The sequence below is a fragment of the Schistocerca gregaria genome, chromosome 4 (genome assembly GCF_023897955.1).
Source record: "Schistocerca gregaria isolate iqSchGreg1 chromosome 4, iqSchGreg1.2, whole genome shotgun sequence".
Taxonomy (NCBI): domain Eukaryota; kingdom Metazoa; phylum Arthropoda; class Insecta; order Orthoptera; family Acrididae; genus Schistocerca; species Schistocerca gregaria.
This window is the reverse complement of record NC_064923.1, coordinates 275,099,164-275,111,277: the sequence shown is the minus strand read 5'-3', so window position 1 is coordinate 275,111,277 and position 12,114 is coordinate 275,099,164. Positions and strand designations below refer to the sequence as shown.

The following is a 12,114-nucleotide window of genomic DNA, read 5'->3' as shown; positions in this document are numbered from 1 at the left end:
TCAAGGCAATCAGAAGCAGTGTGCCAATCACCTGCCATTTTTAAATAACCTGATTATTGAAACCGAAATAAGAATACAAAACCATATGGATAAACTGATGACGACCTTTGGCATGAAAAGGAAAACGAAAATTTGTTTTTGGAATATATGAACCTTGAGGGAGAGTAATAAGCTGAAACAAGTGACCAGGAAAATGAATAACTATAAGCTTTATATCCTGGGACTGAGTGAAGTGAGGTGGTCTGATTTTGGTGAAGTGCAGACCTCAGATGGAATTACGTTTTTATACTCAGGATGGAAAAAGGAAGAGGAACACCAGGATGGAGTTAGGCTATTGCTGACCCAAGGCAGCAAAGAAGAGCCTTCTAGAATGGAGACCTGTGTCCAGTAGGATCACAACTGCCAGATTTAAGATCAAGGTCCGAAATGTGGCGCTCATCCAATACTATGCTCCCACAGACATCAGAGATTGAGAAAAAGGAGTAGTTCTATTACCTACTATGAGAGACTGTAAGGAAACTGAGCAAGGAAGATAAACTTACTGTAATGGGAGACATAACTGCCAAGGTGGGAGATAACAATGATGGGCTGGAACAGATAATGGGGGTACATGGCTTGGGCGAAATGAATGATAATGGGGAAAGATTTAGTGACTTCTGTAAGATAACATGGATATCCCCAGATCATATTACAGAAAATCAAATCGATCACATCACAGTATCCAGCAAGTTTAAGAGGAGCCTGGAAGATGTGCAGAATAGAAGAGGAACAGACGCAAGTAGTGAAACTGCCAGTTTCCGAATGAAGATTGTGGCCTCCAGAAAGAAATTTGAGCCAGGGAATAGAAGATTCGATGTACGTAAACTGAAAGAACCACAGATAGCCGAGGGGTTCAAGCTTTCAAGCTGGAATTCCGGAATAGATTCCAGGTGCTGGAACTGGAGACGACCGAGGATAAGGATATGGAGGAAATGTGGACAGAAGTTAAGAATACTTCTGTGCGAGTGAGTGAGAGAGAACTTGGCTTTAAAAATGGCATGCGGAGAAATTGGATGTCCGAACATACCTGGAGGAAGATCACCTATAGAAAAGAGGCTAAGGGAAGAGTAAACCAGAGCAGGACCAGGCAACAAAAAGCACAGGCACAGGCTGATTATAGAGCTGCAGTTAAGGAAGTGAAAAGGAGTGTGAGAAGAGACCACAGAAGATGTATAGATGAACATGCTGACAGAGCAGAACAGGCAGCATGGAGGGGGACTGTGAAAGAACTGTATGATATCACTAAGATGCTCTCTGAGAAAAGCTTCCAGAGGAACTGACCAGCAAGGAATAAGAAAGGGGAGATACTAATTACACATGAAGAACAATCACTTAACTGGAAGGAACACTTTAACAAAGTTCTAAACAGAGACCTTGGTGGTGAGGTAGAAGAACAACAACAAATGGGATACAAAGATCCTAGACCCAGCATTGGTGTAAATGCAACCATGAAATCAGAAATTTGAATAGTGCTGAAGTAGATCAAGATTGGGAAGGCACCAGGACCAGACAATATACCACCTGAAATGCTGAAAACAGACTTGGACACCACTGTCGAGTTATTGTACATTCTCTTCGAGAAGATATGGAGAGAGGAGAAACTGCCAACAGATTGGAAATGAGGTATTATTATGAAAATGCCCAAAAAAGGGGGAGATGTTGCTAAGTGCAACAACTGGCGGGCATTACTCAATTGTCAGTACCGTGTAAGGTACTTTTGAGGATCATTTTAAACCGCATTTAGGATTCTGTGGACGGCAACTGAGGAGAGAGCAGGTGGATTTTAGAAAGTGTCGAAGCTGTGTGGACCTTTTCAATACTGTCAGAATTATTCTGGAACAAAGTGCGGAGTAGCAACACACCCTCTACCTTATCTTCATTGACTTTGAAAAGGCTTTTGACTCTGTCAATCGAAGATTCATGTGGGATACACTTGCAAAATATGGCTTTCCAACGAAGATTATTAACACCATCAAAGAAATGTATGAAGACTGTGAATGACAAGTACTATATAACGGAGAACTAACAGAGACTTTCTAAGTTAATTCCAGAGTACGACAAGAATGTATTCTTTCACCAACACTATTTCTTCTTTTGTTGGACCATATGATGATGATAGTAATGGGGGATGATGGAAGAGAGCTGTGCATTGGGGGATGCGGGACAGGGTCGAAAATTAGAATTCACAGACGACATCTGATTAATGGCATAATGATATCAAGACATCAAGGAGAAACTGGCCAGGTTACAGAGAGAGGCAGAAGTTGCAGGCCTCAAGAGAAATGTTCACAAAACTAAAGAAATGCAGATAAATTCGAGCATCATGACTAAACTGGCCATTAATGGAGAGAACGTAGAACAGGTCCAATCCTTCCTCTATCTCTGAAGTACAGTCACAACTACAGGAGGTATTGAGGAGGACGTCCGTAGTCACATCTGCAAAACAAATGGTGTGTATGTACAACTGTAACCTGTTTGGAAAAATAGGAACACCTCAAAGAAGAAATGTGAAGGCTGTTCTGTCTTATGGTTGCGAAACTTGGAAGGTTACAAACTACATCGAAAAACAGTTCCAAGTTTTTAACGACCACTGTCTCCAGCATGTTTTAAATGCGAGATGGCCAGATACAATGACAAATGAAGATCTTTAGAGGGAGACAAATCAGCAACCAATCAATTTACAAATCAAGGAAAGAAAATGGAACTGGATTGGGCATACATTGAGGAAACCAGATGAAGCTGTTGGAAGGGTGGCATTGGACTGGAACCCTCAAGGAGTCAGAAAACATTGTTGTCCCAAACAGACCTGGAAAAGGATGATCGAGAGAGAAGCTGCAGAGGATGGGAAAACCTGGAGTGAAGTGAAGAGACTTGTTAGAAATCATACCAGGTGGAGGAATTTCATTGCAGCTCTATGTTCCCGAGGGAACGACAGGAACTAAGTAAAGTAAGTAAGTCTATGAGAATCTTGGGACACAGACAAGTTGTTTTCACGTGGTTGGCATATATCCTGAAACAGTGAGAAGTCAGAAAAGTTTGCCGTCTGACCTGCATCAACAGACATCTCCTATTTTTAAGAACCATGAAGTGTTTCATCAAGTGACTGACTGATTAGCCATATAAATCATTTCAAGATTATCTAGATGTATGATGTTCTGCCCAATAAAAGTGTCAGTGGGCTTATAATAGCACTAGAATAACAGAGACTGAGGAGGCAGAGATTTTATTCATTAGTCCATTTACAAAATTCTATAAATATTTGTTGGTACAGGTAACAAAACAGGAGATAATATGGAATGGAAACAAATTTGATGATAGTGTATGGAACTATCGTAACTTACCTGACATATTTTTTCCCAAATTTCATCACAGCCGGCCTTTTCCTGAAAACTAAGAGCTAGGTCAAAATTGTCTCCTTCTGACCAAACAATAAGTGTATCCTAAAACAGAAAGAAAAAGAATTATGAACAGCACTGAACCATGACCCATAACAATCTTATTTAAAGCACATGTGCTAGATGTACCTGTTTAAAACAAATTTGTTAAGCATACAGTCATACAAGACTGCAATCATTAGCAATTCTAACTACAGAAAGAGAAATGATGAATTTAGATGTTGTGATTCTATTAACATTTTCCATTCATACTTGGGAACAAAATTACCTTACAATATTTTAGCCCCAAACTACACAAGAGTGAATAGACAAGTAAAATATAAGTCCCTTACCTGCTGCTTTTGGTATGCAGTGTCAGGTTGAATCTTGGACTCCAAGAGCAGGGAGCCTAGAATACAAAAATTGTACAGACAAAACTTCAAAAGAACATTTAGTAAATTGGTTTCAATGGAGCAAGTAGAGTAACAATTTAATGTAGTGAATTAACAAAGTGTGCACATTGTCATATAAATACAAAGATTCTTCCTTTTTACAGAAGATATCCCTTTAGTCACATGCTGCATGCAGTTCCACTCTTTTATAGACCCCCACACCCTTCATTTCATTATCACTACAGAGATGTGAAGTCATTTACTTTTGAGCCAAGCATTGTTTGCATGCAAGACGGTCAAAGAACAAAGTTGAATGCTGCATCTGTCCTCAAGACCATAGTCTTACGTCTTAATTTTGAACTCTTTATAGCTTCAAAGAACGTGTGTTTAAAATCACTGCTTAACTAGTAAGTTTTCATGCAAAAATATAATTGAAAATTACAAGAAATATTAAGATAGTGAGTGTCATTTCTGTATTTAAATTGGCAAACTAGTTTAGTAACAAATGCTTTTCTTCCCACATAACAGAATTCTTACATTTAATCAGATTTTTGAGCAGTTATAGGAAAAAGTACATGAATCTGCCTTCAGCGTTTCTTACATGCCACGCAAGCTTTCATTCTTAGTAAAAGCTGAGCTCACTGCCATTTTTGAAGTGACATATTTAATAATCACTGTTTAGTGCACCTACGAAATAGTGGGCAATTTTCTTTAAACATGTAAGAAGCACATATCTGGGCCATGATATTATTCTGATGCTACTTTTAATGAAGAGTATTATAAATGCATGACACTATAGTTGAATTAAGCAAGAAAATGACCCAGTGTCAGTCACATAATTCATGGGACGTTGTTTGAATACAGTTCTGGTCAGTAATGGCACTGGTGTTTATTAAATAAGTTATCTGATCCGTAGACACACAACTACTCTCCTTTCACAGTGTACGAGAAAGGATTCTTTATGCAACACACTAACCATAACACTCACTGGTGCTGTCGCATCAGATTTTCCTTGTAAATACACGAGAATTGGATTCTCAATTTCAATAATGGCACGACTAAATTATAATTAATTCTAATCCTCTTACTTAAGGATGCAAATGTCAGAAGTATTATCCAATAACAGGAAGGACCACCAAGCACAGGAAATGATATGTTTTAGTGACTGCAGCGGCGATCATGTTTTCCCGATGTTTCACAGAGCACTGAGATACCTTAATGCATATTTACATCATGGTAAGTGTATATGTTTTGAAGTTGCCATAAAAATAAATAAATAAAACAAATTTACCTGCAAAATGAGTGTGTAACATTTCATACATGCAAATCCCTTAACTGCAGTTAAAAATTGGGAAAGATTGATAAACAAAAAAAGAAAGACATTTGAATTCTCACTATGTAGTACAAGCATACACATAAAAACAATCCAAGTACTATGGCAATAAAGAATGGTTGAGAATTAATATAGCAATGATGTGACCCAATGAAAGCCCAGTTCAGAATGCAACTCCACACATTATTCAGTGTACTTTGCAAGGTGGAAACACTCTCTCTCTCTCTCTCTCTCTCTCTCTCTCTCTCTCTCTCTCTCTCACACACACACACACACACACACACACACACACACACACACACACAGATCCCTATTGCGAACATGGGTTACACACAAGATTATACCTATCAAAAAATAAAGTACAACTTAATTGTTATAAACACATACTGACAATTGTTTTTATCTTTTTCTATTATATTCTTCATGTTAAATCATATTTTAGAGGTTAATCAGCCATATACAGCTATCTCTGCAGTACATTAACCAATATTTGGTTGCAGACAACAGATCAGGAGACACATACGGTGAACACAAGAATTAAGAAGCAAGCTTACAGAGTAGGCCACGGTTTTTTTTTAGTACTTCACTGAACAATGTGGTTCTCTTAACAGTTAAAGTAAAGTGCCATCTCCCCTGCCCCCACACACTGCCATTCATCTTCAACACCTGTATGTGCTTTATAATCTTCTTTCAACAATTTATAATTTTTTTCCCTTTTGGAAAAAAGCCTACCAGGTATGAAGCACAGGACCAACAACAAAGAAACACTTAAAACAGGTTAAGTAAAACAACTGACAAAAACTTAAAGGGTTATAAAATAATTTTTATGACTGAACAGTACATTTTTCAAAAAAATAAAAACTGATCGAATGTCCAAAAAATTACACCCTATAGTGTACGAAGTTTTAAAAACTCCACGGTTTGAAAATAGCTCTATGCTCTGCTGATATGAGAAAGGAGAATAAAATTAGTGCATATTTCTGGGAAAAAAACTGTAGTTCCCTCAATTTATGTATTAGCTCTCTCATAATTCTCAACTACAGTCACTACAATTACAATACTCATAATAACAATTCCATTTTACAGATTGCTTAAGATGCAGCATCAAAAGCAATCCATCATAATAAGCAGAGCTTTCTCAAACGTATTTATTATATTATAATAATTTTATTGCTATTATTATAGCCATCTTCCTTTGTAAATCTCAGGTTGAAGGAACTGTAACAACACACTGGTTAAAAGAAACACAAATAAAGTTAAACGCTTATCATACCAGTCTGAAGGATTTATTTCAGCTATACAGCATTACTGTCAAACACATTTCAAACAAATGCATTCACTATGAAATTACAATAAATTTTTCTTACAAAAATTCTACATTTCATATAATTTATTTTCACACTAGAAATATTTCTTTACTTAACAGAACATAACCTTTTTCCAAAATAAAGAAAATGATATTTCCAAAGCAATATGAGAAATTGCTACGCACGAACCAGTTTTCCACTTGAACACACATTTCCATTTTTATCTCACAAAGTCCATAGTCAACAAAAATTTACCCATTTAGCAACAAATGAACTCATTTACAGCATTTTCACATTTGTAATATTCTACAGAAATACAACAAAAATATTAACATAAGAGACTTAAATGGCACAAATGGAGAAAATAACATTTAACTGATTCCCTTATCAAAGTATCATATCCTAAACTTCAGTTAGTTATATGAATTTATTTCATCTTCTTTGTACCAAAAATGAAATCTGTATCGGGAGCCCCTTTTGGATGATTATACTTGGGCCTTTTCTCATAATTTGTATTCAGCGATTCAGTTTTTCTACTCCTTGCTAGCATTTCTTGATATTCCTCCTCCTCCAATCTTGCACTCATATTCAATGTTAATCGCTTGACTCTTTCTTTTTCAGCACGTTCAGCTTCCTCCTGGTTCTTCAAATTCATCGCCATATCAGAATCAATAGGAACATTTACATTTTTATACTGCTGTTTATTGCCTTTTTTCAACATTAGTACAAAATTTACCACAGGTGTATCAGAATCTTCAGATTTCAGCTGCTCGTAGGTTTTTTTGGTCTTTGATCGAATGTGCAATGGTACAACTATATCCAAACGTTGTGGCATAGGGGTATCTCTAATTCTATCTTGAATATTTTCTGAAACCATTTGCTCAAATGCAATTTGAAAGTCATTATCCTCTGGGCAGTCAATTAATGATGGTTTTAGAGAAACTTTACAGTCATCCTTGCTCACATCTGGTTCTGAAGTGAAAGTGCCGCTTGGAATGCTCAATCCTCCACCATCTGCAGCCACACTGCTTCCATCAGTCTCCCAATCATCTAAAATATCACTACCTGTGTACGAAAGTGCATCAGAGGCATATGTTAAGTCTTTCTCTCCTAAAAAACCTACTGATTTCACTACTGACACGTTAGATAAGGACACAGTCTCAGAATGAGAAGTCATTGTATTTCCACTGTGATCTTTGGCTGTAGTTAACACGTTCTCAAGTGGTACAGACTCAGACTCGAATGTAACTTCACATATGTGGTTTGGATACTCATCCGAATCACTGTACACATCATCTGCATCGTGCTCAAAATTTGTGCCTGTTATAGTAAATATAAAATCACTGTCATCTTTATACTCATCACATATTCTTTTCACTTCTGCATCAGACTCAGCTAATGAAGTATGAAGCTGTGCATTTGGAAAAAGTTTTAACACTGTTTCCTGAAACATGAGCTTAATACCTGGAGGAAAGAGGTTGTTTTCATTCCAAAACGGATTTGTATACTTTAACAAGTAATAATGCTGGAAAAAAACAAGATAGGTTTCCAATGTTGCCTTACTTCGTCCAGTAACAAAATAATTTCCACAAGTATCTAACAGTACACAAGATAAACGAATTCTTGAAAGGCTTTCCGGAGGATCGATGGCAGAAGGCACCCTCAAATCCCACGAAACCCCAAATGTTATCAACGAATAAAGTACACGGAAAACTGTCTTACTGTCAATCATCCTGTAGTTATACAATTCTCCAAGGTATTTAATCATTGCCACACGTCGCTGATTATACTTGGGAAGATTCAGTTCCATACCAAGTCGTATATCTTCCAATACACCATCAACAACCATTGGCCCAACAAAATCTTGAAATAAGGCCAGCCCAGACACAATGCTTGCTAAATAAGCAATATTTTCATATTTTACCTTGAAGCCACAAATTAAGCACTTAATAGCATAAGCTGCCATATCAGACTGATCCCAGTCCAACTTTCGCATCAAACACAATACATTTTCACTGTTATATTTTGTTAAATCCTGATATAAAATTTTACGAATGAATTCCTGCTCAGGTGGTCTCTCTCTACGTGTAAAGCATACTACATCTGGGGGATTCACAGAGTAGTAGGCATTTTCAATCATTAAAATGTGACGTGAATCTAATGCCATCACACTTTTTTTCCTCATAATTTGTTCTAAGAATATTTTCATTCTGTTGCTGCTATCTGGATGTTTGAACAAATATCTTCCACATGATTCCAAAAAACAACAACACATCTGAATATGATGGTGTGTAAAGTCATGGATGAGCATTTTCAGACAGTAGAGGCCTTCTATCTTTGAATAAACCTGAAACTTTATTAATTCTCCAATGAAAGTAACAATTTTTATCTTTGTTTCAATTTTCATTTGATCCTTTTTTCGCACATGGTACCTGAAAGCTTGTTTTAGTAGTTGTGATAACTCCACTCCTATCTCTGGTGCTACAGGATATAGTGTTGCCACTAATCTAGCATACATTGGAATCAAATCCAAGCGTGTGCGAGGTACATTTATAAGTGACTTAATTAACTTCTTTCTATTGGATTTTGTATTTAAATTCATAACAAATTCAACGGAAGCACTATCAATTAGCTCCCTGTTAACACAGTTTGTAAGACTGCTCATAAATGTTTCTATTTGTGGCTTGTTTGCAACAGGTACTATCTCACTGTCATCTATCTCTTCGGTATCAGGTACAGGCTGATCATCATCAAAAGGAGTATCAGTATCTAATTCCATATCTAGAGCTTCCTCCGTTATATTGTCTTGTTCAATGACTTGTGTTTGAAGATTTGGCATGAATTCTTTCAAATCAGGAAGGACTTCATAAAACTGCCTGGAATCATCATCATCCCATATATCAGCAACATTTGTGCACTCTTCACTTTCACTATTACTGTTTAAACTCTCATGCTTGGCTGATTTCACAACTGGAAGAGGCGGTACATCCACATCAAGCACTTCAGAAAATTTTAATGTATTAGCATCAAGATTTTGAAATGCCAGATGGAGCTCTTCAAGTCTCTCTTTCCTCTCAAAACTAAGCTGACCTTTTGTTTGTAATATCTTTTCATTCCTCTTTATATAGGCCTGCAATTCACAGTAATCAGTAGAGCGTCTCTTGCACAGAGAATTATAATACTCTAAAAGCAGGGCCTTTACGTTCTGTTGCTTTTCTTTCGGAAGTAAATCATATTGTGGCAGCGGCAAACTAAATTTTTCAAGCAGCATTCGCAACTTCCGTGGTACAAGACCAGCATAATCATCACCACAGTGATGACAAAAACTAAGTATTATATTAGCATTGTTATGCTGTTCCTTATCTGTATTGATCAACATTGTTAATACATTGCCAAGAAGTGGTAAACCTTCTTTCAAAGTGAATATTCCTACACTGATGAGCTCTGCATAAAATCTTATGTCAACTCTTAGCTTTGCAGGATTCGAAATTTTGTCATCCTTCCTTATGCACAAAGCCCTCTGCCAGTTTTCCAGAAGTGAAACTTTAAACTCAGGGTAAGTTAGATGCAACATATTACATAATTTCACAGCTGCCCAGACATCACTCATTTTCAATTTCGTATCAACCAGAGCAGCTGCAACTTCACTCAAATACTTAGTTAAGTTTAAAGTTGCAACATCTTTCAGTAATGACTCTATCTGACTCCCTGTAAAGGTTCTCAATTTCTTCACAAATGCAGCATTTCTTTTAACACTGGAGTCTAACTTCACAAAATGCTCTTCAGCAGGCCTGCAGTTGTCAATGTAGTAATTATAATTTCTTAACTGTGACGTCACAAATATACGATAATTTGTCTGGTTGATATATTCCATAACAAATGACTGATCAACATCTGCTGGTTCAAATGAGTCTATATTCGGCTTCTTTTGTGATATGAGACCAATTGACTGTGACACAATTTCCTTTGCAGTCTGAACATTTTGATCACCACCAGTCGCCTTTTCTCCAAAGAAATCAACATTCAACGTAACTGATTCATTATCACACATCTCACTGGAGCTTGTAAAAGCCTTTCCTACATCAAAAGAAACTGCTGGGGCAGACAAGGACTCACTATTTTCTTCCGTCCATTTACTATCATTCTGGGGCCTGATCTGCTGCCCAGCAGCCACCTCCACAGAATCATCATCCATTACTGTCTCAGCATATAATTAAATATTCCAGAAGTAAAACATTTCTCTGATACTGAACAAAAAGCATTAACAGCATTCATATCTTCAATGAATTATCTAGAGAGAAATATATCACCTGTTAGCTTTTCTGGGGGCGGGGGAATTATAGCTACAGTCCATTTACTACACTTATCAGGGAAAATCCCAGGCAATAAGTACTTCGGTGTAATATATATAACTACAGAATATTTTGAAGATGAAATCAAAAAAGAGTTATTAAACTACAGAACTTCAATCAGAAGAACGCCAGGATTGAAATAGTGATTCTAATGTGTCACCCAAAGCATCAGTACAAATTACACCAGTAGGTGAATTGTCACTATGTTTCAGTAATGTTTATACATATATCGGTGAACTGTTTATTGTTTTATCACATACGTCAGCCTTTATTTACACACTTCACAGCAGGATGAATGGTGACTACACACAATTATCTTCTAGCCAAGGACCATAAGCTCAGCAATGTTCCACTAGATCCAGTTCTTCATCTGGCTGTGTTCTAGTTCACAAGCACCATCCTGTGGTATAGCATACCAATAAAATCTCATTAAGTGACTAAATAATAATAAGTAGATTTATCACACACAAGTTTTAATTTTATATCTTCTCTGACATCAATTTCATTGCACTGCTAATGGCTTCTTTAGGCACCACCAGAACTGAGAATTGGCCTGAGATTTTAAAATGTATGGTATAATTTATACAGCATTTAAATTTCTATTGCATGTAATGAAACAAGAAACTAACACAGTGTGACAAAAGGAGCACAAGGAACAGCTTTCAACAGAATGTGAAGCATGGGCAACTTCAGTAAATTATTCAGTAAAATATATGAATGACATTAAGTTTGCAGGTAAAATAACTTGAAATGGTATAATGTAGACTACCACACACAAACAGCAGTCTTTAACACTATTAGAAGATCAAAATAATTATGTGGTGTAGATAATTTAAACAGAAGTGTGAGTGTGTGTGTGTGTGTGTGTGTGTGTTTTTACTCTGATATGATAAAGTAACAAAATTAGAATGCGATGCTATCTTTTCACAAAGAGGGAAACACTTTTTTAACATAAATACTAATTCCTCCAGCAATCAGACTACTTCACATAAAAAAAAGTTTTCACTTAGTTCTGATAGTGCAAAGAAAACCACAGCAATACAAGAAACTGGAAAATGACAAAGAAGATACAAATATGTTGTAAAAATAACTCTACTTATCATTACTGTCATTATAGCATTTTTTTAAAAAGATTTGTTATTCAGCCACCTAGCTGTACTTAACATTCCTGAGTGACCTCTTTAAAAATTTTGAGACTTATTACACAGACTGTTTGAGTAATATAAGCCTCTAATAACAAGCAGCATTAAAAATACAAAACAATGCCCATTTATGAAGATATTTCAGGGATTGTTCTTTTTGGAGCTGGCCTAGTAC

General features: G+C 36.5%; 1 protein-coding gene across 7 annotated transcripts in view; it reads right to left on the bottom strand.

Moving 5' to 3' along the window:
* Positions 1 to 12,114, bottom strand: part of LOC126365732 (serine/threonine-protein phosphatase 4 regulatory subunit 3) — a 114,866-nt gene that overhangs the window by 50,231 nt on the left and 52,521 nt on the right. For 6 of the 7 annotated variants that reach the window (XM_050008178.1, XM_050008174.1, XM_050008176.1 and 3 more), the window contains exons 4-5: positions 3,767 to 3,822; positions 3,381 to 3,479 (exon numbers count right to left, since the gene is read on the bottom strand). In XM_050008178.1, the coding sequence (XP_049864135.1) occupies positions 3,381 to 3,479; positions 3,767 to 3,822 (155 nt within the window). Of the gene's footprint in view, positions 1 to 3,380; positions 3,480 to 3,766; positions 3,823 to 6,402; positions 11,198 to 12,114 lie in introns of those variants that run through there. The other variant, XM_050008170.1, reaches the window with a different exon arrangement.